The 25,990-nt window shown below is 46.0% G+C and overlaps 1 protein-coding gene across 1 annotated transcript; it reads left to right on the top strand.

The window, feature by feature from the left end:
- Positions 1-11,798: 11,798 nt before the first annotated feature.
- LOC123043241 (obtusifoliol 14-alpha demethylase-like) lies at positions 11,799-21,190 on the top strand. The gene is made up of 4 exons (XM_044465630.1): positions 11,799-11,819; positions 16,698-17,199; positions 18,575-19,234; positions 20,643-21,190. Exons 2-4 carry the CDS (start codon positions 16,726-16,728, stop codon positions 20,979-20,981), a joined length of 1,473 nt encoding a protein of 490 aa, XP_044321565.1. The 5' UTR covers positions 11,799-11,819; positions 16,698-16,725; the 3' UTR covers positions 20,982-21,190.
- The last annotated feature ends 4,800 nt before the right edge of the window (positions 21,191-25,990 follow it).

Here is a 25,990-nt window from a genome sequence, read left to right as displayed (position 1 = left end):
AACCAAAGACATGAAGATCGTCATAGGATGGGGGAGACCCGAACAGAAGATGATGAGGTGTATAGCTATGCGACCGACCAGGCCCGCCGGTTGCGCACGCCTTTGTAGGCCCCGTGAAGACTGTCCCGAGTTCAACACACTCCTCTACTGATCGAGCAACGAGTTGCCGCTGCGTCGCCCCGTCGGGCCGCAACGCCGCCGCCCCGTGGTTCTTCTCCCGGCTGCACCGACCCGCGTGACTGCTGCGTCGCCCCTTCGGGCCATAGTGCCACGGCCCGCGGTCCACCGCTGCCCCGGGGTCGTCCGCTCCAGGCCATCCTCGTGGCTGCACCAACCCTCGCGCCGCCGCTGCGTCACCCTGTCAAGCCGTAGCGAGTGTGGCAAGCGGTCCACGCCGCCGTTCCGAGGTTGTCCCCGTGGTTGCACCGACCCGCGCTCCGCTGCTGTGCTGCCCCTTCGGGTTGTAGTGCCGCGGCCCGCGGTCCCTCGACCGCCCCGAGGTCTTCCGCCGTCGCCCCGACCTGCTAGCCGCCGCTGCATTTCCCCTTCGGGCCGTAGCGCCGCGGCTTGCGGTCCACTTCGCTGCCCACGCACGTCGACTTCTCGTGGTATGCGTCGCACCGTCTTCCTTGGCGCGGGAACGCCACCGTCAGCGTCGGTCTTCGTCATGCTGTCAGGGTTAGGAGCGCGGCGGCAATGCGGTGGCGGCTATGGGAAGAAGGGAAGCGGCGGCGGCGGCTACGGGAGAGGTGGCAGCGGCGGCAGTGGCTTGAGGGGTTTGGGAAGGAGGGAGGCGACGGCGGTGGCTACGGGAGAGGTAGCAACGGCGGTGGCGGAAGGGTTTGGAGTTGGCGGCAGCGGCGGCTACAGGAAGGTGCGTCGGCTGCGGGGTGCGGAAGCGAGAGAAGATCGCGGTAAAACTGATACCATGTGAAGAGAATATTTGGTGCAACTCAATTATATTCCAAGGAATCGGTCACAATATATACACAGGATGTCTTGCGTGACAAAAAAACTAATCCTACCATATCTCTAGGAGTCAACTATACAAGGCTAGAGAAGATTGGAATAGCAATACAAATATGTCACGTTCAACACATTCAAATAAATATGCATGTAATTTAATAGAAAAGTTAATGTATTTCAAAAATATGTTTTCAAATATTTAAAAAATGTTAATACAATGTAAAACTTTGTTCATGTAATTTTTCTAAAAAAATTCGCCCCATTCAAATAAATGTTCAATTTTTTGGTAAAATATTTATCATGTTTTAAAAAAGGCTCAAACATGTGTATGAAAATGTAAAACTTGTATCACAAAAATTTGAGAAAAGTTCAACATGTATCACAAAAAAAGTTATGCCTATGAAAATGTAAAACTTGTATTAAATAAGCAGGCATTTGTTTGAAAAGAAAAATTAAAAGAAAATAAAAAGAGATAAAGGAAAAGGAAAAAACAGAAGGAACCAGAGAAGACCAATAAAGATACCCCAAAAAATAAACCTGCATTGAAGGCTCTAAAACCAGTCTTTGGGGAGCTCCTAACCGGCGCCTTAACCGCCGGTTCAGGAAGCTGGCGCTCACAGCCGCGCGTGCTGGGCCGGCCCACGACACGCCTTATCTATACCACAAAAAAATCCCCTAAAAAGGGTTGCTCCCGTGAGGATTCGATCACGCAACGTCGAGTACCTGTTCCAGTCGCCTAACCACTAGGGCAACCAACTGATCATGTATATTTTCAGCGCGAACATTTTAAGAATATTTAAAGTCGAGCTATTTATTGCGCACAGATTTGGGAAAACGAAAAAATTTTGGGAAGAAATTTGAAAGTTCACAGATTTCAAAATACATCACGAATTGAAAAGGTTAACGAACTAAAAAATCATTGATTTTAAAAAAGTTCACAAATTTCAAAAAAGTTCATCAGTTTTGAAAAATAGTTCATCAATATCAAAATAGTTCGTTCGAATTTAAAAAAAAGTTCAACGAATTTGAAAAATGTTCATCGAATTTGAAAAAAAGTTCATCAAAGTTGGAAAAGGTTCATCAAATTTGAAAAAAGTTTCATCAGATTTGAAAAAGTTCATCAAATTTGAAAAAAATCATCGAAATCTAGAGAAAGTTCATCAAATTTGAAAAAAGTTCATGGAACTTAAAAAAATGTATTTTTCGTTTTTTGTTCGTGATTTCAAAATTTGTTCATATTTTTCAAATTTATTCACTTTTTCGAACTTTGTTCACAATTTTAAATTGTTCAGTGTACATAAAAAATGTTCAATGGATATTTAAACGGTTTTTCAGAACATATCACAAAATTGTTCAATGTGTAGTTAAAATTTGTTCAGATTATAATACAAAAATGTTCAATGTATAAATTTTGTTCATCTTATATAAAAAAATGTATAAATATGTTTTAAATTATTTCAATGTATATCGCAAAAATGTTCGCTGTGTAGTTAAAAATTCTTCATCGTACACCGAAAAAAATGTTCAGTGTATATTTGAAAATCGCTCATAGTATATAAATTTTTGTTCTCATGTTTTATAAAATTCATGGAATTTCAAAATTTTTATTGAATTTTAAAAAAAGTTCATTCAATTTAAAAAATCACGAATTTAAAAAATTCTTATTTTTAAGAAAGTAAAAGAATAAAAATGAGAAAAGAAAAAGAGAAAAGGAAACAGAAAAAAAAAGCGCCTAGAAATCAACGAGGAGTGAAAGCTGGTTTGGTGGGCTCTCGCGGCCTACGTAAATAAACAATTAAAAATAAGTAAATGGACACAATCGGTGCGGTGGTCTGTTGGTTAGTGCGTTGCTGTTTCAACGGACAGATCGTGAGTTCGAGCCCTCGCATTCGAAATAAGATTTGTGCCACAATTTTTTAACATAAAGACAAAGAAGGAAACGGGCCGGCCCAGCGCTGCGCGGGGGTATGCGCCCGCTTGCGGCAACAGAAGAAACGGGCGCTTAAGGCGCCCGTTAGGAAATGCCTAGTCTATGGGACCTCCCAGAACCACTTTAATTGACTGGCCCAATAAGGCGAGCGTGCCCTCAACGGCCAGAGGCAAGGTGGAGCTATGCCCCGCAACGCGTATTCTGCAGGCTTACTGGCCCAATAAGGGGGTATGCGCCCGCTTGCGGCAACAGAAGAAACAGGCGCTTAAGGCACTTGTTAGGAAATGCCCAGTCTATGGGACCTCCCAGAACCACTTTAATTGACTGGCCCAATAAGGCGAGCGTGCCCTCAACGGCCAGAGGCGAGGTGGAGCTATGCCCCGTAACGCGTATTCTGCAGGCTTACTGGCCCAATAAGGGGGTATGCGCCCGCTTGTGGCAACAGAAGAAACGGGCGCTTAAGGCGCCCGTTAGGAAATGCCCAGTCTATGGGACCTCTCAGAACCACTTCAATTGACTGGCCCAATAAGGCGAGCGTGCCCTCAACGGCCAGAGGCGAGGTGGAGCTATGCCCCGTAATGCGTATTCTGCAGGCTTACTGGCCCAATAAGGGGGTATGCGCCCGCTTGCGGCAACAGAAGAAACGGGCGCTTAAGGCGCCCGTTAGGAAATGCCCAGTCTATGGGACCTCCCAGAACCACTTTAATTGACTAGCCCAATAAGACGAGTGTGCCCTCAACGGCCAGAGGCAAGGTGGAGCTATGCCCCGCAACGCGTATTCTGCAGGCTTACTGGCCCAATAAGGGGTATGCGCCCGCTTGCGGCAACAGAAGAAACGGGCGCTTAAGGCGCTCGTTAGGAAATTCCCAGTCTATGGGACCTCCCAGAACCACTTTAATTGACTGGCCCAATAAGGCGAGCGTGCCTCAACGGCCAGAGGCGAGGTGGAGCTATGCCCCGCAACGCGTATTCTGCAGGCTTACTGGCCCAATAAAGGGGTATGCGCCCGCTTGCGGCAACAGAAGAAACGGGCGCTTAAGGCGCCCGTTAGGAAATGCCTAGTCTATGGGACCTCCCAGAACCACTTTAATTGACTGGCCCAATAAGGCGAGCGGCCCTCAACGGCCAGAGGCGAGGTGGAGCTATGCCCCGCAACGCGTATTCTGCAGGCTTACTGGCAAATTGTCACGGAAACGCACAAGCTTACTGGATATAGGCCACCCCGCTTACACATTGTAAAGTCCATTCGAGAGAGATTTTACCACCTTTGGCTATGGAGCGCTACCACAGTGACATAGCTGGCAATAATGTAGTCAGAAACACAATTCTATTATACGATTATATGACTTTATGATTCAAACAAACCCCTTTAATTATGCGATTATGCTTAGTAGAATATACGTTTATACAAGATAGTTAGGTCCGATTCAAAATCACGATTCTAACTACCATGGCTGGCAACACCGCGGCGAGAGGGGCGACAGTATGGGGGCTAGAGATTAGCGGTGAGCCCCTGGTCATCGTAGGCAAGCAACACATGAGTGGGGTAGGTACTATAATGAACTATGTAATTTAAGTTCTCACTAGAAGATATGTTGATTTCTACTTCCAAGAAAAATTAAGAATAAGAGTCCAAAAGCATTATAAGTTTATTTTCTTACATGCCATAATAAGAAAGACATTTTCTGAAACTTCAAAATGTGCACTGTGCACATAGCAGTCGGGCATCTATACATGCGATTTTTTTTGATTTGTTATTTACATGAAAATTTCTTAGGGCATATACATGAGTGTTTAGTCAGTAGCCGTCTGTAAGAACTACCACATAGGAATTTTAGTGACGTGGACGAATGAGAAGTAGAGAGATAAATAGTGGAGAGACGCCACCACCGCGGCCACGACCAGGATGGCACCCAGGCACGCACCTTCCTCCGCCACAGCCAACGGTCATCTCCGCCGTCCGCCCCCGCCTCACCCGCACCCACAGCCTCACCCGCCAGCGGGTCACTTCGATCGCCGGCGGCCAGATAGCGTTCCCGTCCCTACTGCTGCGGCGGCAGCCCCATCCTCTTCCGCGGCGGACAGATCTCGTCCTGCCACGGAGGTCCTGGAACCGGACAACGATGGTTGGATCGAAGTGCGGAACCGACGTCGACAGCGCCGTTACGATGATGCCGCCGCCGTCAAGCAACAGGATAACTACAAGCCTTGGATTCCTCGGTGGTTGGTGGGGCGTTGTTTTAAATGCCTGGAGTCGGGCCACCTCAAAACGAAGTGCCCCAGTGAGATCCGTTGTCACCGGTGCTAGATCTCGGGCCACATAGCTCGTGATTGCCACTCCCACCCCACCTTTCAAGCTAAGCCCGCTCCTCCCCGTCGCCGAGATCCCGCCCCCCGGGCCCGCCGCCAACCGCAGGGCGAGAGCTCATCCTTCCACCGCCGCCACGCACCATGGCGCACTACCCCCCTCTGTCTCACGACCGCTTCCCCGGTGAGGTCCTCACCCATGGCGACCCAGATCTGTGGCCAGCCAGGGGGGTGGGATCATCTCCCGCACGCCAGGCATGGACGCCTTGGAGGCGGACTTCCGGAACCGTGCTCTTCTTGCCTCCGTGCAGGGCAGACGACCGCCTGTGTCGTCGGAGGCACTGGTGCTGGCTCTGGGTCAGATCTGTGGTGTGGAACGGCGCCATGTTAGGGTGGAGGTCACCCACCCTGCCGACTTCTTCCTCACCTTTGCATCGACCGAAGACTGTGATCGGGTCTTCCGTGAATTAGGCCGGATCAGGTGCGCTGGAGCCCCCATCGCGTTCCAGCGCTGGCACAGGAGTGCGCAGGCTTCTAGCGGCAAATTGGAGTTTTTTTGCAAGCTTGGGATTGAGGGTTTGCCGGCCAGTGCCTGGGAGTGGGGCTCCGTCAGTCAGCTCGTTAACAAGCTCCACGGCCAGTTGGTGGAAATCCTCCCACCAGATGACCGCTGGCAACTTGATGTCACTGCCTGGATGAAGAACCCCTCTGGTATATCTAAGATCTACGGTCTCGAAGTCCCGGATCCGTCTGGCCTGCCAGACACTGTGGATGAGGACTGGCCGGTGGCACCACCGCCGCCCGCACCACCATCAGAGAGACAAACTTTGATCCATCATCTTACCATACATGTACTGGATGTGGTGGACCGCGCGGTGCCTTATTTGGAGTTTCGACCAAATTTCGAGCCGGATGAAGATGAGGACTTGACTAGAAGGCACGACTACTCCCGCAGCTGCTTCAGGGGGAGGATCGATGGCGAGGGAAAGGGCAACACACCCCGCTCTGGGGGACACCCGTTTGGCGGGCCAGGAGGCCTGGGCATTGCGGGCGATTGGGGCAGTCACCGCGTGAATGGCCTCCTCGCGCCGACGGGTGGCATGGAGGTGCACAGGCACCATGGGATCGGGTCTCCGGCTGTGCCTGCTGACCCCGAGGGGCCCAATGCGCATGACATGGTCCTTGCTTCGCCCACGAGCGAGGCACTGGCCGGTGACCCATCTCGAATTTCAGTGGCCTCAACAGTGATGGGATCTGCAGCCGATGTCGACACTCCAACATGCCGTGCTTCAGCTGCTCTCACGGCGGTGGGCTCGGAGGCTTGGGGTCCCACTCCGGTGTTTGGCAAATACTTCTCGGTGTGTGCTCCATCTCCACGGCGCCTCTCCTTCAGCCCGGTGGCAAGCGTCATCGCGACCACGCAGTCCACCAAAGAGGCGCTGGGGGGATCTCCCTCTCTGGCCGATACCAATGAGATGCCGGCTGACCCGGCGCTGCACCAACAGCATGGACTCATTCTGGTGAAGCCGCAGCCGTCCGCACAGAGTTCAAGCATTGTCCTGCCATTGCTGAAGATACCACCCCGGCTGGAATCATTCTCTAGTGACACGAGCCCGACACGAACTCCGTTTGCTGTTCCCCTGGCACCTCACCAGCTGCTCCCTCATCCTCCCTCTCAGGCAGCAGAGGGATGCTCGTCCTTCGGACCCAAGACGGCGGCGGACACTCTGCTTCAGGGCCTAAGGGTCTCGCCTCCCGACTCCATCCTTGGGCCTAGACCAGCGGCATCAGCGCCGGCGAGACGCAAGAAGCCGCTGCCTCCAAACTTCACCCTGAGGAGGAGTGCTAGGCTCTCCAAGCAAGGCAATGGCATGCGTCAGGGACCGGTAGAGCGCGCTCAAACGGTTCTCCTGCATGCGATGGGGGTAATCAAGCGAGAAGAGCGCATCACGAAAGAAGCTGTGGACTACTACCTGAAGCTCTTCAACAAGCCATTGGCACCGCATCACATCAGGGCGGTGGCAGCGTTGTTGGACCCAGATGGGGCTGCTTGACGAGCCTAACCAGTTCGACTTCAGCGCCCTCAGCCTCCCGGAGAGTGTGGAGCCCTGTGGCGCGTAGTGCTACTTGCTGCTTCCTGTGAGCTTGTCTTCTGCCATGAATAATCCTTTTAGTATGTTGGTGTGGAATGTACGGGGGTTGAACAATCCTGCTCGGCGTAACTCTATTCGCTTGTTTATGCAGACTTGTGATGTTTTGTTGGTGTATTTCCAAGAATCTAAGTTGAATATGGTGGATGCTGCGGTGGTCTCCCAAACTTTGGGTCCTAGTTTTGATGGTTTGATGCCTTACCGGCGGATAGCACTAGAGGGGGAATCTTGATCGCCTGGAAAATAGACATATTGCAGCTTTCAAGTGTTGTGAAGAAAGAGTTCTCTGTATCTGCTAAAGTAACCTCGTTGCTGGATGGTAAGGTTTGGATGGTAACTACTGTCTATGGGCCTCAAACAGGGCAGGACAAGAAGAGATTTCTTGAGGAACTGGAAGGCATTGGTGAACAGGTGCGGGGTCCGTGGATTCTCAATGGTGATTTCAACCTGGTGAGGCACGAGGAAGAACACAGCACGGGGAGAGCCAACAGAAGGATGGTGAGCAAGTTTTGTCATACCTTAAACAAGTTGTGTCTGCATGAGATGCCTCTGGTCGAAAGGAAATTTACATGGTGCAATGGGCAGGAGCACCCAATCATGGCGAAGCTTGACAGGCTGTTTTTCAACAATGCTTGGGAAGATGTCTACCCGATCAGTGACCTACATCCCTTGAGCTCAAGCATCTCTGATCACTGCCCCCTGCTGCTTTCCGTTTCAGCGGATCGCCCGCGGTCCTACAGATTTAGATTTGAAAACTTTTGGTGCAAATTGCCTGGATTCCTGGAGATAGTTAAAGAATCTTGGGACAAGGAGGTTTCAAGCTCAGATCCTATGCATATTTTCAGCACTAAGCTAAATCATGCTGCCAAGGCCCTCAGAAGCTGGGGACAATGGAAGCAAAGCACGATGAACCTGCAGTTCTAGATCGCCAATGAGGTCATACTCCGTTTTAATGCAGCGCAAGAAGCGAGGATACTCTCAGCAGAGGAGAGAAGATTAAGAGCGTTCCTTAAAGGGAAGTGCCTAGCGCTAGCCTCTCTGGAACGTGTTCGTCTCTGGCAGCAGGCTAAGATTAGAGACCTGCGTGAGGGGGACGCTAATTCCAAGTATTTTCACATGAAGGCCAATGGAAGGAGGAGAAAGCACCTGATTCCTTATCTTAAGGACGGAGAGCGCACGGTGGTCAACATGGAGGAGAAGTTAGATCTTGCCCACTCTTTCTTCCATAACCTGATGGGCACTCCTAAAGCTCGAAGCTGCTTGGTTAATCTTGAGGAGCTAGATTTGCTCAAAATCTCACCTGAGTCTGCTAATTCCCTAGAGGCGCCTTTCACTGAGAAAGAAGTCAGGAAAGTGGTCTTTGACATGCCATCAGATCGTGCTCCGGGCCCCGATGGCTTCTCTGGGCTGTTTTACAAGGAATGTTGGGACATTATTGCGAAGGACCTGATGGCTGTGATGAATGCTTTACATGAAGGGAGATTCCACTCCTTTGGTGGTCTAAACTCATCTATTATAACCTTGCTGGCCAAGAAGGATGTCTCTCTTCAACTCGGGGATTTCAGGCCAATCAACTTAATTCATGGCGTTGCCAAAATCTTTGCCAAAGTGTTGGCAGTTCGTTTGAAGCCCCTGCTACCGGAATTATATCCCAAGCGCAAAGTGCTTTTCTCACCAACCGAAGCATACACGAAAACTTCAAGTTTGTTCGGAACGCTGCTAAGTTGCTGCATCATAAGAAGAAGCCGACGGTGCTTATGAAAATCGATATCTCCAAGGCTTTTGACACTCTGTCCTTGGATTTCCTTCTTGAAGTTTTGCAAAAACGAGGCTTTGGGAGGAGGTGGATTTCATGGATCTGTGGGCTTCTCAGCTCGGCATCTTCCTCTGTTCTAATTAATGGAGAGTTGACGACACCTTTTGCTCTGGGTCAAGGAGTAAGGCAAGGAGACCCATTGTCCCCTGCTCTCTTTATCCTGGCTATGGACACACTGTAGGCCATATTGCTTTGGGCAACGCAACAAAACATATTACCACCTTTCGGTCTTGACAGAGGAACACCCAGGGCATCCATCTTCGTGGATGACGCTATCCTTTTTTTAGGCCAACAAGTATGGACCTTCAGGTGATATCCTGCATCCTGGATCTGTTTGGTCAGGCCTCGGGACTTCATATCAACCTTCTAAAGAGCACTACAACCAGTATTCGATGCACGGATGCTGAGGAGGATATGGTGGCGGCTCACTTCCAGTGCCAAAAACAGCAATTCCCTTTCAAGTATCTGGGCCTTCCCTTATCAATTTTTAGGCTGAGGAAAAATGACATTTGGCCACTCATTGACAAATACTCCGACAAGATGAAAGGATGGAAACCTAAGATGCTGGCTGCAGCGGGACGCTTGACTCTCACGAGTTCGGTTCTCATGGCCCTCCCCATCCATTTTATGTCAGTACTCCCTTTGCCTATTTGGGCAATCAAGATTATCGAGAGAAGGTGCAGAGGTTTTGTTTGGAAAGGGGAGGAAGACATAAACGGCGGTCACTGCCTACTCCCCTGGACTCGGGTTTGCAGACCCAAGGAGTTGGGTGGCCTCGGTTTGCCGAACCTTCGAAATTTTGGTCTTGCATTGCGCTGCAGATGGCCATGGCTGAGATGGGAGGCTGAGGAAAGGCCATGGCGCAGTCTGCCGGAAAACACCGAGAATGAGGTTTCGGCTATTTTCAATGCGGCTTGCTATGTCAAGTTGGGAAACGGTGAGATTGCACGGTTCTGGACAGATAAATGGCTGCTGGATGGACGGTCGATTGCTATGGTGGCACCGACTCTATTTTCGTTTGTGCATAATTCAGGACTCACGATCAGAGAGGCGATGCACAACAATGCCTGGATACAGGACATAAGGGGAGGCCTGTCAGTTCAAGCTCTAGCTCAGTACCTCGAGATATGGGACATCTCGCATGCTACCATCCTTGAGCCGGAGGTTGCTGATCGCTTGCTTTGGAGGCTTACTGAAAATCAACAATTCTCAGTCCATAGTGTCTACCGGATGTTCTTCATGGCAGGTATCCGTTTTCCATGCTACAAACCAATTTGGAAATCCAAAGCTCCTCCTCGCTGCAGGTTCTTTATGTGGCCGGTGGTTCATAAACGCTGTCTAACGGCGGATAATCTTCAGCGGCGCGGCTGGCCGTCTAACACAACATGTCCGCTTTGCTTGGCTGAACCAGAGGACTGTACGCATCTCTTTGTATACTGCAGATTCACGCAGTAGTTATGGCACCGGTTCAGGCAATGGACGGGTGTGTTCTTCGCCATTCCTGATAGCAGATTTAGCTGCACCGAAGACTGGTGGTTGTCAGCCAGGAAAGAGATCCCCAAGCCAGACCGGCGTAACTTCGACACCGTTGCTATCCTGGTGCACTGGAGGGTGTGGAAGGAAAGGAGTGCCAGGATCTTTGAACACAAAACAAGCAGCGTCGATCGAGTGCTCGATCTGATCAGGGATGACATTGTTGTGTGGAGAGCAGCTGGGTGTGTTTCAGACCTAGCAGCCTGATCTTCCAGGAAGGAGCTGCTCTTGCTTTTCCTTTTGTTTTCTGTAATAGCCCTTCCTTTGGCTTGGACAAGTACTTACAGCTCTAGATCGCCTAGACTGTGGTATGATTGTACTTTCACTCCTTTCTAATAAAATGCGGCCGCTGGCCCTTCGAGAGAGATAAATAGTATTCCCTTCGTTCCATAATGTAGCGTAAGTGGATTTTTCTTTTCTTTCAAAAGTCAAACTTTACAAATTTTGACCAAGTTTTATAGCAAAAAATATCTACATCAAGAATATCAAATACATATCATTAGATACATCCAGAATATAAATAATTATTTATGCTTCGGGCTGCCGAGCTGTCGTGCATACCTGATAGACGTGGACGTTGGGTGGTTGGCTGTTGAATTAATGTGACTGCCTGTGCACCTAACTTATTCGGAGATTGATTTCGACCGCCCAAAGGAATTTTTGGAACTCGATCCATTCTATATATGGAAGCCATACGGAACGGGTTGAGGAAGCATGTACGGGGAGGAGTAATTTTAAGTGTTCGTGAGAAGATATGTTGATTTTTTACTTTACAAGAAAAATATTAAAAAGAGCTTAAAAACGTTCAGTTTGTTTTGTTGACATGCCATGAAAAAGAAGACTTTTCGCGAAACTTTAAATGTGTAAATAATAGTTGGTCATCTTAATTGACATACCATACAAAATAAATGTACATGCGATTTTGCCAGTGGTGGTTGAAAGTTGGCAGTTGGCAGTTCTTAAATTGGCACTAAATGAGCGCCTAACTTACTCTGTAGACGGATTTGGACTGCGCAAATGTTTTTCTTCTTCTAAAGACTCGGTCCTTCTATATATATAGGCCACAAGGAACGAGTTCAGGAAGCATGCACTTGCAGGAGTTGAAGTTCTTGTTCAGGTATGCTTGATGTGTTAACCCTTATGTTATTCGTGTGATTGTGAATTCTTGAGGTTTGTTAGTTGCATTAGATATCCGAACTATTAGTGTTAAACTAGCAAATTGCCCACACACATGTGCAGGCAACTTCCTTTTTTTTTTGGCGAGGGCAACATCTATAATTATTATTAACCTATTCAAAATAATAATTTGGTTAATGATCAATCAAACCTTTATCGTAATAAGTCTTCAACTACAGTTATATTTATTTCACCCCTTAAGGTGGCATGTTTATTTTGACCAAAAACAAATAAAGGCGCTACCAACTTATTTCAGTCAGAGCCCACATGTATCACATCCCTTAATTTAAATAATGTACCTATGGCCCCGCTGCAGCACATAAGCTTCATGCTCCCAAGCAAGCCAGGAAGAAATTACTTACTCCGATCGAAAATATAAGTCTTCTAGGATATTGACATGGTTCTCACCATGGTGCTTTGATTTCCAGTATCTCTACAAACATGTTGCCTCACATAAAAATAATTATACACAAAAATATTGCTAGGATTAATCTAGTAATAGCGTTGTCTTATTTTAGATGTTATAGTTAATTTTCTTGAGATAGCGAACCGCTCATACCAAGCAGTGATGATATAGTTATTAATTTATAGACTACAATAGAAGTTATAAAAGAAGGCATACATTTTGGATTAGAGATAGTATGGGACATTATTTGTAATATGTTCTCAAGACTACAACGTACCTAATGCAAATTCTTGCTGTCGTTTGTTATAATCATGAATCTCCTATCCTCAAATTGTTTTCTCCATCTCCCTTATAGCATAATGAAAAATACGACCGAATCAAAATGTTTTACCACAAAAATACTTGAATACTACTACCAAAACCATCATGCCTTGTTACTTAACCATTTCTCCATTATGCTCTTTTACATGAACCTAGGTTATTTATACACAAAATATACATAATCCATATAAAATACAATATATAATTGAATTGGTATAAGATACTTTGCCCAAATGGATCATTTGTTGCTAAGATAAACCTACATGCTCAACTCTACCAAAGTGAGGGCTGAATAAACATAGTTTGTGTCGCAGAAATACAAATTTTACCCCCAATCAATTCCACACATTCCTTTGAAAAATATCACTTTGGATGCCTCATGGTTCCAAGCCTGCTAGTAGTAGTGTACATTTAGAAAGATTGTATAAGTAAATTTCATTGTAACAAAGAAATTACATAAGCTTAGCACTTAGCACTGTGAAACAATGACCCACATATAAAAGCACAAACTGAACAATGCAAAAATGGCACGAGTAAAAAATGATACGAGAGAACAAAAATATAGTGGTCTTATAAAGTCTAATTAGCTCCAAGCGACGTAACAAAGTACTAAATGCAATGTACAATCGTGTGTATTAATTAGAAGGACATTAAAGACATAATCAATATGGTTTGTGTGGTAGAAATGTATTACCCGAGGTTTAGTGGACTGATGTAAGGAAAAGGTTCCCGTGTGAGTACATCATTTCCCTCTCCCCTTTGCTCCATGGAGGTCCTCCTTGCATTAGGCTGCTATGAAGATTACCTAAGCGTTAGGTTGGTAAATTCCTTCAACTTCAATGTTAATAAGTTGCTTCTTAGATCTATTGGTCCTTATTATTTATTGATTAATAATATCAATGGTGAGATGTTTCCGATTTTTCTGAGATTTTCTAGCCTATTTTTTTCTACTTTTGATAATAGAAGATTTGTACAGTAACCATCTTGCCCAATCTACTCCCTCCGTCCACGAATAAGTGCACTTCTAGCTTTTGTCCTAGGTCAAAGTTTTAAAACTTTGACCAATTTTATAGGGAAAAGTACTAGCATTTATGACACTAAATTAATATCACTACATCTATTTTGAAATATACTTTCATAATATATCAATTTTGATGTCATATATGTTATCACTCTTTTGTATATAGTTGGTCAAAATTTCAAAACTTTGACTTAAGACAAAAGCTAGAAGTACACTTATTCGCGGACGGAGGGAGTAGACGACACTATTGCTTAGCCTCGTAGAAATTAGTATTTTGGTTCTTATGTGCGCACGTAAATATCCCCTTTATATTTTCAAGAATTTTCCTCTTTCTCTTTGTTGTAGAGGTGAGTTTGCAAGATTTCCATGCATTAGTAGTTCTCGTAACGTCCGTGCTGTGATAGGTTAATTGTGTCCGAGTGGTACATGGTTTGGCTTACTGATGTACGAGCAGTAGCCAAGTTTGAGCTAGTTGGTCCATTGGCCGAAATTTTACAAGAGTTGAGAGAAAAGGCAGTACAAAGGGTCATCGGTCTAGGCGTTCTAGAGCTGAAAACCAACAGAGCAAAGGCTCCGAGGAGTTAGTACTAGTCTGATTCGGTTAGGTTGGTCAGTTTTGAGTCCAAGTGGGTTTTAGCCAGCCCATGTCGATGCATATCATAGAACGCTGTGCAAGTTTGTACTAATAGGAAACTGAGAGAAAGAAAAAAGATAGAGGGTACCATAGATGCCCTTGGCTAAGAGTTTTCCGAACATGTGTGTCATGGTATTTTTCGATGTGATCGATGTGTGGGCAAATCCAGCACACTTTGCACTCTAGGCTCAGATCTACTGCCCCCTCGCCGCCCCCACCCCCAGCGATTTGTCGCTCATCCATTGGCACCCTGTATTATTTTTCCAGAAATGCATCCGGTACCTTTTCCCCCCTAAGACGGATCCCTGCTACTAATGGGCCTGTATGTCAATGCTTAACCGTCATGCCCGTGTGGCCTAACACCACCAATGCGTGTCATGGAGTTGAGCGCCACACCCCTTGGGCCATCCACCACCACCATGAAATACATAGTTGGCCAACAACACATCCTAGTGAGATAACTCATGTTCCAACAATGATATCGGAAGTAATTGTTGCAGAAGCTCCCGACGGGTACCTGCCGGTTGTCTTTAGTATGTTTTCTATTAGTACATGGATTGGACCCCTAAATCTAGTGAGTTGAACTGCTATGTTATAGCATTATAATCTAGTTAGTCAATATTTTAATTAGCAATTTTGCCTGCCAATAACCAATGAATACAATCACATATGTTCTTAACTACGAATGAATGCAGCATTCCAGGTTTCCCATATTTAAGTCACGCAGTTTATACGTAATATATTATTCAACATTTTCATTATTTTAATGTTGATGGAAATTGCTAGGTTGCGATAAGCTTTTGCAATTCCAATGATTTTAGCGTTTTTATTTTATTTCACAATGTTGAAACACTATTGTATTAACTGAACAAAGAAAATTTGGGATTTTCACAAATTAAGGACATTTGTGGGTTAGACATAGGCTGGAGTGGATATAGCAGTGGCCGATTTCGTTCACGAAATAGGCATGTGCGTAAACCAGACTTTTTCTCTATCACCACTTTTAAGATGGGACCCACTACATAGTAAACATGCCATTTCTCTCTCTTTAAAATATATGCATTCGGTTCTCTCTCTTTGGCATGCACATGAATCGTGAGCCTTTTCAACCATGGAGAGGAGGTAGCATGCAAAGCAAATATTTGTTTATTGTCACTTTGGATTTGGCATCGACGCTCCTAGCATCTCCGGTTCTCTCTTTTGTCTGATTTGGCATTCTTTTCTTTGATTTGGCAACACCTCCACAATTTTGAGAACCAATGCCAAAAGCTATTTTAGCATCTTGGAACTACCATTTGGCCACACAATGTGGATGCCCTAACACTATCAATGCGTGTCATGGAGTTGAGCGCCACATCCCTTGGGCCATCCACCACCACCATAAGTTACAGAGTTGGCAAACAACGCATCCTAGTGAGATAACTCATGTTCCGACAATGATATCGGAAGTAATTGTTGCAGAAGTTCCCGACGGGTACCTGCCGGTTGTCTTTTGTATGTTTTCTATTAGTACATGGATTGGACCCCTAAATCCAGTGAATTGAACTGCTATGTTACACCATTATAATCTAGTTAGTCAATATTTTAATTACCAATTTTTTTTCTGCCAATAACCAATTAATACAGTCACATATGTTCTTAACTACGAGTGAATGTATTATTCCAGGTTTCCCATATTGAAGTCACCCAGTTTGTACGTAATATATTATTCAACCTTTTCATTATTTTAATGTTGATGGAAATTGCTAGGTTGCGATAAGCTTTTGCAATTCCAATGATTTTAGCGTTTTTATTTTATTTCACAATGTTGAAACACTATTGTATTAACTGAACAAAGAAAATTTGGGATTTTCACAATTCGGGATATTTGTGGGTTAGACATAGGCTGGATTGGATATTGCAGTTGCTGATTTCATTCACGAAATAGGCATGTGCGTAAACTACACTTTTTCTCTATCAAGTGAGAATAGAAGTGAAGAAGAAATATTTAGGCAAAAATTTGGTGCATTAGCCTTGCCTTGTGAGTAGATTTAGGTCCAAGGACATTTCAGTTTACCAAGATCCATTGTTTATGGAGGTTAATGTGTCATATTCATAAGATTACATATCGATACAACATGCATAGTAAATATGACACTTTAGAAACTTTTAATTTCCTACATATTGGCACTTTAGTTTTAATTAGCTTGCTTGCCTTTGTCATATTTAATTTATATTTAAGAAGCGATCTTAGCTTGTTTGGTTGAGGACGTGGAATGTACAATTCCGTTCATCACTTATGTTCAAGTCCTTGGAGACACAGTTTTGGTTTCCTACTTAGGGTCAACCTTATAATTTTCCTTCAAAACATATTTTTTTGGTTAATGGTACACACATGAAGTTATCTAGCAGTCACCAATCATTTAAATTCATACTCATGATTTTCATGTTTTTCCAGTACCAACATAACTACAAACCATAGCAACATGGACTTGCCAATTGGCACTGTGTGGTTGGTCCTAGCCATTATTCTGATAACTGCAATAGTCACCAAGATTGCAAATGCAAGAGTTACATTTGATCCAGTTTGTACACGACCACCTCCACCCGTGGTGAATAACATTGCTCTTATAAAACTCTTACCTACCCTGTGTACAAAGGGCCCTGAAGTTACAATGACCTATCTGTATAACAAGTTTGGCAGTGTGTTCACAGTTAGCATTCTTTGGAAAAGGATAACCTTCTTGGTTGGGCCAGAGGTCTCTGGTCCTTTCTTTCAAGGTTCTGAGTCAGAGGTTTCCCAAGGTAATTTCAACGAGTTCACTGTGCCCATGTTTGGCCAAGAGAATGGATTTGCCGTAGATTCCTCCACTCGAATGGATGAGATTCGCTTCTACATTGATGCTCTAAAGCCATCACAGCTCAGGAGCCATGTTGACCCCATGCTTCGTGAAGTGGAGGTAATAATATCAGTCATTGTGCCTCCTCACGTAATTAAATTTCTAAACTGAACCTGCAATTGATTCAGGGAGTATACAAAGCTTGATACTTTTTTGATTTCAAAATAGATGACATTCTTTTACATTTCAAATTCTCAAGACAACAACTTTGACTCTGATCTTTTGTTTTCATTCCAGTTTCTAGTTTTTTTAGTCCAATGTACTATGCATTATTTAATTTAATCAAAGAAGTTGGATTGCTGCTCAAAAGATTACTAAAGAACCTACTTGATACTTCATGTTACTCCCTAAATAGACGACGTTTCTTACTTTGCAAAGTCCCAAGAGAGAAAAATGACCATTAAGGTTATTGTGAAATTGTAAGTATAATTTGCTAAAAAAATATACCGAGTCAGATATTTTATGAAAATTAGACAGCAAGTCCTATCTAACAATTTTCTATTTTTTTCTGCAAGTTTTGAATTGTTTGTTAATAAAAAAAGTAGTTAAGTTTAACCAGATGTGCTTTCTATTATGCAATTAATGTATTCTGGAATGAGATTATATATATTTCTTAAATTAATATATACAACTATGATGAAATCCACACTATTTAAAGTAGTCTGTACGTGCCATAAATAAAATTAGTCTGATCTCCATGCTCATGTAGTTCTCCTTTGTAAAATAATACAATAAACAAGTAAACAAATGTAAATAATACTATTTGTTCAATTTTTCTTTAGAAGTCTGTATAGTTTGACACTTAATCTGGTTACTGCGCAGAACGATACCAAAATAAGATAGGCAACATTATCAGAAAATCATTTTTTGTAACAAAACTACTATTGAAACAAGGTCAATACATTATTAATAACTAGATACATCAGTCCTTTGTTAAATGTAAAAATATGGGATTCCATGATGTTTAGTAGCGATAAGGTTTAGAATTTTGATAAAATATTATTTTGGACCTCTATAAATATGTAATTTTATCCATTTCATATTTGTTTCATTCATATTTAAATGCATTTAGAGATTTTTTAATATAGTCCATACTGTTGGGGTAACTAGTATTGTTGTACCCATGAAATTACCGAAATTTTGCAAATATTCTTTGAAATTTTAAACCTGGATACAATGTACTATATGGAAATTTGCATGTCGGAAGTTATTGTACTGGAAAGACGAATATTCATTTGAAAAAAATGAATTATTAATTTGCGTCATATTAGTGTAACATATATTTCATTAGCCAGACATGTTGCGCAATACAAATATTATATCAATGTTTCCTAAAAGGTATAATATTTCAAGATGCTATATATGTGCTTGTGAATTTGCTACATATGGTTAACACAACTAATAGATCGTTGTGATAATGTATTATATTCAACAGGACTACTTTGGAAAATGGGGAGAAGTCGGGGTAGTCGATCTAAAAGATGAGTTCAACCATATACTCATGTTAATCGCAAGCCGATGCTTACTCGGAAAAGAGGTTCGAGAGAAGATATTTGGCGAGTTTTACACATTGTTTACTGAAATTGAAGCAGGAATGAACTTCGTCAGTTTCGTGCTCCCATATATCCCTATTCCAGTAAATAGGCGACGTGATAGAGCTCGCGTCAAGCTTACAGAGATTGTTTCAGAGATTCTGAGGTCACGAAAGATATGCAACCGCGTCGAGGAGGATGTGCTCCAGAAGTTGATGGATTCCAGGTATAAAGATGGTCGCCGTACAACAGAAGCAGCTGTCGCAGGAATGATCATCGCATTGATATTTGCTGGAAAACATACAAGCGCTGTGATATCCACCTGGACTGGAGCTTGCCTATTGACCCATGAAAAGTTCTTAGATGCTGTTGTCAATGAGCAAAAAGAAATAATGAGGACATATGAGGACATGATAGACTATAATGTCTTATTAGAGATGGAGACACTGCATAGTTGCATCAAAGAGGCTGGACGTGTGAATCCAATATCGATTGGGTTGGTACGCCAAGCACAAAAGAACATCATAGTGAGGACAAAAGAGGGAGTTGAATACGACATCCCAAAACACTAGTAGAAAAAGAGGCTTCCGTCCAGCCCCATTAGTCGCGAAACTGTAGGAACCGCGACTAATGAAGTCTTTAGTCGCGGTTCGGCAGATGAACCGCGACCAAATGCCTGGGCCCAGGGCGCTCGCGGGCTTTAGTCGCGGTTGGCCAGGCCAACCGCGACTAAAGGTGCCCAAAGGCCTTTAGTCGCGGTTGGCCAGGCCAACCGCGACTAAAGCTCCTCCCTTTTAGTCGCGGTTTGTGGCACGAACCGGAACTAATGGGGTTGAGACCTTTAGTCCCGGTTCGTGCCACGAACCGGTACTAAAGGTCCCATTTTCAAACTCTACCCCCCCCCCGGATCGCCTTTTCAGTTTTAAAAAAAATAAAAGAAAATAATGGAAATGTCAAAAAAATAAAAGAAAATAAGTTTCTCATGTGATATGTGGTCTAGTTGTTGGGAAAATTTGCAAATGTGAATTTTGACTTTATTTGCAAAATCTCTCTGAAATTTGTAAAAATGGGCATAACTTTTGCATACTAACTCGGATGAAAAAGTTTTTTATATGAAAAATCATCTACTCGAAAAGTTACATCCAAATTTAACTGGGGGAACCCCGTTAAACATTTTCAAAATCCTCAAAAACCTAATAGAAAAAAAGTTACGGGGCTTGTAAGATCTAGAGTGGAAAAAATTGAAAAATATTCAAACAGTGGGCAAACTATGGTCAAACAATGGTCAAACTAATTATTCTAGAATATTAGTGTTACTAAATAATTATTTTAATTATTTCAATTTTGGTCAAATCTGGTCAAACTGTGGTCAAACTGTGGTCAAACAATGGTCAAACTAATTATTCAAGAAATATTAGTGTTACTAAATAATTATTGTTTTTTAAAACAATAGTTTCAAACTCAAACAGTGAAATGTGTCACTTCATGCTCAAGCAAAATTCCTGAAGGTTAATAGGATTGACATCTTATTATTGTCAGGAAAACAACAAGTGCAGACTTGGAGCGTGGGAGAATAGAACCCGGAAGTTAAGCGTGCTTGGGCTGGAGTAGTGAGAGGGATGGGTGACCGGTTGGGAAGTTAGATGATTTGGAATGATGAGGGGTGATAAAAGAATAAATTGAGAAGTGATGAGGGGTGGTGATTAGAGACTAGAGGTTAAAATAATTCAGAAATTTGAAAAAAAAAATTCAATTTTTTTTTTCAAAAACCTGTGGCGGCCTTTAGTCGCGGTTAGCCACAAGAACCGCGACTAAAGGTCCTCCGCCCACGTGGACGGGCCTTTAGTCGCGGTTCTTAAGCAACCGCGACTAAAGGGGGGGGGCCTTTAGTCGCGCCCGTCTGGTCGCGGTTGCGCAACCGCGACTAATGGCAGTTGCGAACCGCGACCAAAGGCCCTTTTTCCACCAGTGAAAGGTGACACCTTGGTAAATCTTGTAATGCTAACTAGCAAATTGCCACACATTTACAAGGACCCTGAGGTATATGACCCTGACCGGTTTCGTTCCGGAAGGGACGAGGACAAAGTTGGTGGTAAATTCTCTTATGGAATTTTTGGTGGTGGAAGGCATGCTTGCGCTGGGGAGGCCTATGCTTTTATGCAAATCAAAATTATATGGAGCCATTTGCTGAGAAATTTTGAACTCAAATTGACTTCTCCTTTTCCCAAGGCAGATTGGAGCAAGTATGCACTAGAGCCAAAAGGGAAAGTGATGGTAAACTATAAGAGACGCCATCTAGCAAGCAACTAAGATATGTCATATGTCCATCGACACGTAATTTCCTGGATACATATTTGCGTGTGTGTAGTTATCTATGGTATTATGAGTATCATAAGGCCAAGTTGTGTATAATTTCATGTTTGATTGTTTCTACTTAATTGTCAAAACATTTGGCTGGTCAGCCATATTCTGTAAGACTATAACAATTATTGCCGTATGTTTCTGTTTATCTACAACTACATTTAGTTTATTGTTCTATTTTTATGCGTGGATGTGCTGCATTGACCTAACTACTGTACTTCATAGTAATAATAGACTTAGTAGGAGTAGATAAGCGGGGCTGGCATTTTGGCTCCTGGGAGCATTTGCTCCCGGATGAACAGTAACGCGAAAAAATATAATAAATGTTTTAGAAAAATTCTGAATTTTTTTGTAGATGATTCTGTTAGTGTCGCAAACATGCATGTCAATTTTCATGCCAAACGGAACGGCGGTATTTCATCGGAAAAAATAATAATTGAGATGACATTTTGGGGTAACTTTTGGTGTTCGATTTGTCTTTTTTGTACAAGCCAAAATGTTTAATATTTTTGCCTCAAAATTTGCAGGTGACATTTGGATGTGACTAAGTACACCAATTTTTTTTTTCATTTCAAAATATGTTTTGGCCCCGGGAGCAAATGCTCCCGGGAGCCAAATTGACTTTCGCTAGATAAGCTAGATACCTTTAGGTGAGAATTTTTGTATTACTGCATACTCACTAGAGGCCGTTTTACAATGGGAAAAGTCAGACCATGCCACTGCCAAAGTTGCATATTCGAGTTCTTCCACTTAAACGTGCGTTTTCGGTTTGTGCCACTGTCGGTGTACTAGAGTAGGGGTACCCTAGTATTCCAAACTTGTGCACGGGCAGTTGCAGCCACCCGCGGCAAGGCTTGCCGGGTGACCGCCAAGGTCCTCCGCGGTTCCTGTGGAGCCGTTCAAGAACAAAGTATCTAAGCCAAGGAGACAAGGCCCCGGCAAGAGGAGCTTGCCGGGAAGGCCAACCAAGGCATAAGAGCAAAGTATCCAAGCCAAGGAGACAAGGCCCCGGCAAGAGGAGCTTGCCGGGAAGGCCCACCAAGGCATCTCAAGGAGTTTGCCGCGACGCGCCACGCGTCCCGGCAAGGCCCGGGGAGCGACAAGCCTCCGGACGGGACAAGACAACGACCAGGCAAGGCACTTGCCGCGGCACGCTACCACCCTGTACCTACGCTCCAGCGCATCCACCAACGTGTCGCCCTGGGGCCTTTCCAGGCGCGCGTGGCGAGAGGCTGTGCAGCCAGCGGTACGCGGTGGCAAGCGACGCTGACAAGATTGCCATCGTGGCGAGCGGTGGCGTCCCTGACGGTCCCTGTTTGCACTATTTGGGCGACATAGACGGGCATTTAATGTCTTTGTCCCCTGCTGTCAGGGTTAGGTATGATACACTGTACAGGTTGCTGTACCAACCACAAGTCCTTTTCCATTTTTACCCTTGTCTACGTTGCCACCTGTTGGTGACCCCTTGAGCATATAAAAGGAGGCCCATGCGCAACGTAGAGGGGGGTTCGGAAGGTTCGTAGCCAGAAAACATTCACGCTCGCTCTCGTTAGCAGCTAGAGTGTACTGTAGCACTTAGCGCTCCCGAGCAAGAACTCAATACAATCAGACAAGCAGCAGTAGGAGTATTATCTCTCCGGAGAGCTCCGAAGCTGGGTAAACCGCTCGTGTGCTTCGCCTCGATCTGCTCTTCGTGCGATCTCTGCCCCCCGCCGAACCGAAAGGGGCACGGTCCGCCGGTCCCATAGGTGTTCGTGGATCAGTTTCCCCGACATCTTTGACGCGCCAGGTAGGGGGCGTCGAGATTGTGTGAACCTGATCCGGCATTCACACGGGCTAGATCTTCATTTTCTTCATCGACATGCCACCGAAGAAGAAGACTTCGGCGGCAACTATTCCTTCCTCGTCGATCCCACCACCACCGGAGCAAACGGGTGGTGGAGTAGACGTCGGAGGAAGAACGGACGTCGACGAGGAAACCCACGGTACTGCCAGATCCAAGGAGAAGGCTGCACAGACCTCGGCGTCCGTACATGTACCGCGCCCATCTCAGGAGGCGCAGGACCGACAACGTCATGGTATTCGCAGTGCCATACATTTGTTGGACCAAGATCGAGCTGGAGGATCTCGGGGTGCTCAAGATCAGCGTGCACGCCAACATGCTGGCACGAGTGAAGCACGGTCGCCTGGATGGAATACTGCTCCTTCTAACATAGTTAGAAGTCCGAGCATATCCCGCTCCTCGCACCGTTCGCCACTGCCGCCCACCACTCCAGCAGAAGCTTTGGCGCCAGCTCAACTACTCCTGGATTACCCTCCAACGGCAGACAAGATCGATGAATGGAGGGCCACCATTCAGAGTCTCATCGGCTTTGCCAACGGCGACACTCCACGACAGCCGAGTACATCGCTGCCACGGCAGGACTGCCGGGCGCGAGCCGATGGCGATGAAACCGGTGGGGGTGCAACCACCAAGCACTCTCCACCCAGAAGGCCAAGATCGCCGACTCGCCAGATCCACCTCGACAGCGACTCCACCGCGTCATCAGATCCACGAGCTCGTCGCGATCAACGCCAAGTTCTTCACGAACGACAGCAAGAGGACGCTCGAACTCGCATCGAGCGCCGAAGAGAAGCGCGGTGTCAATCAGACCAGCGCGCTGGGCCCTCTGTCGACATGCATGCGCCAGGGGAACCAGGCGACTTGCCGTACGCGGTAGGTTGCCCTGCGTTCACTCGTGAGCTGCGGCAAGTCCAGTGGCTCAGCACGAAGAATTTCAAGCCAGACGTGCCAGAGAAGTACGACGACAAGTCGCATCCGTCGGAGTTCCTCAGCATCTACACCATAGCGGTGCAAGCTGCTGGGGGGCGGGACGACAAGATCCTTGCCAACTACTTCCCGCTGGTACTCAAGCCCAATGTCAGATCCTGGCTCATGCACTTGCCGAACAACTCCATATCCTCCTGGGTAGACCTATGCCATCAGTTTGTCGGCGCTTTTACAGGAGGCCACAAGCCTCCTGGCCAAGAAAGCGACCTTCACCTGCTCGCCCAGAAGGAAGGAGAGCCCCTGCGCAAGTACATTCAGAGATTCAGCCGCGTACAGCACAACATCCCAGATGTCCACCCTGCCGCGGTAATCAGCGCGTTCCATCAGAACGTGCGAAACCGCAGGATGCGGGAGGAGATGGCGATGTGCAAGATCAAAGATGTCAATGGGCTATATGCCCTGGCCGACAAGTGTGCGCGTGCTGAGGAGGGGAGGAAACTCCCCGGAGAGAATATAGAAGCAGCAGGATCAGATAGTGAGGGGACCGCTCTGGCAAAGAAAAACCGGCGGCGGAACAACAAGAAAAAGAAAGGCAAAGATGTGGTAGTCATTGAGCAGTCCGGCAACGGAAGTGGTGCCAAGAAAGCCAAAGCTGGTAGCTTCGACGACAACAACTACCAGGCTGTGGCGGTCGCCGACAAGCAGGACGACACAAACAAGCAGAACTGCAAAATCCACCGCACCAAGGGCCATGACCTCCGGAGCTGCAAGAAGGTCGAGCAGCTTGTTGAACAGCAAAAGGCTGAATACGAGCGACGCGACAAGGAGAAGGCTCAGGAAGGTGCTGGAGGAGCCGGCAAGAAACGCCCCGGCCGAGGAGGACACCGCGACAAAGCAAAGCAGCGGCAAGGAGACCGACCTCCCCGCGGCCGCGACAAGGATGAAGATGACGACGAGGATGAAGATATGGATGATGACGAGATCGATGAGCAGGAGTTCCAGAAAGCCACAGAGGTCATGTGCATTGATGGCGGTGCATCTCTGCATACTTCCCACCGCCAGCTCAAGCAGTGGATGCGGGAAGTGAATGCAGCAGAACCACCCGTCAAGTCACGCAGGCCTCTGAAATGGTCCAGCACGCCTATCATCTTTGATATTGAGGACCACCCTGATCGCATAACTGCGGTCGGGTGCCTGCCGATGTTGGTTTCACCAACGATCCGCAACCTCAAGGTCACTAAGATGCTAGTTGACGGCGGGGCCGGCTTGAACCTGATCTCCTCCGCGGTACTCCAGAAACTCCAGATCCCTGATAGTGAGCTTGAAGAGACCGGCACATTCCAAGGAATCAATCCGGGAAGGAGCAAGCCGAAGGGAAAGATCACGTTGCCGGTGACATTTGGCAGCGAGTTGAACTTCAGAACTGAGAGGGTCATGTTTGGCGTCACTGACTTTCCATTGCCTTACAATGGGATACTCGGCCGTCCAACACTCGCCAAATTTATGGCAGCCTCTCACTATGCATACAACGTGTTGAAGATGCCAGGCCCGATAAGTGTCATCTCTGTCCCTGGCGACAAGAAGGATGCCCTTATCTGCGCCGACAAGATCTAGCGGGAAGCAGCAGCCGCAGTGGATCGCAAACCACTTGCCGTTGAAGCTCCCGGGGCGAAGAAGAAGACCAAGTCCGGTAAGAGTACTGATGCCCACTCCGGCAAGCGCACCTCTTCGGAGTGCTGTGCTACCGTCGATGACGCACCATCGAGCTCCACCGGCAAGTGTAAGAAGGCAATGGCAGCTCCACCAGAGACCAAGAAGGTGTCCGCCAAGGAGGACGGCACTGGTGGTACTTTCACCATCAGTGCCACTCTTGACCCTAAATAGGAAAGTGCGCTCGTTGCTTTCCTGCGGGCGAACATCGACATGTTTGCGTGGCAACCGTCTGACATCCCCGGTGTTCCCAGGAAAGTAATCGAGCACCATCTTGCCGTCTGTCCTCATGCACGGCCCGTCAAGCAGAAAGTCAGGAAACAGGCAGTGGAGCGCCAAGAATTCATCGCAGAAGAAATCAAGAAATTGGAAGCAGCATGCCTTGTCAGAGGAGTGCTCCATCCTACGTGGTTGTCCAATCCTGTTGTCGTGCGCAAAGCTAACGGGAAATGGAGGCTTTGTATCGACTTTACCGATG

This window comes from Triticum aestivum, chromosome 2B (genome assembly GCF_018294505.1).
Source record: "Triticum aestivum cultivar Chinese Spring chromosome 2B, IWGSC CS RefSeq v2.1, whole genome shotgun sequence".
In the NCBI taxonomy this organism is placed as follows: domain Eukaryota; kingdom Viridiplantae; phylum Streptophyta; class Magnoliopsida; order Poales; family Poaceae; genus Triticum; species Triticum aestivum.
Note: the sequence above shows the minus strand (reverse complement) of the source record. Positions and strands in the feature narration are given on the sequence as shown.

Excerpts from the sequence above, each read along its gene's own strand:
- LOC123043241 (XM_044465630.1), top strand. The coding sequence starts at position 16,726 with ATGGACTTGCCAATTGGCACTGTGTGGTTGGTCCTAGCCATTATTCTG. Across the intron at positions 17,200-18,574 it reads CCATGCTTCGTGAAGTGGAG|GACTACTTTGGAAAATGGGG; the intron begins GTAATAATATCA and ends TATATTCAACAG. Across the intron at positions 19,235-20,642 it reads GAGTTGAATACGACATCCCA|AAAGGTGACACCTTGGTAAA; the intron begins AAACACTAGTAG and ends TTTCCACCAGTG.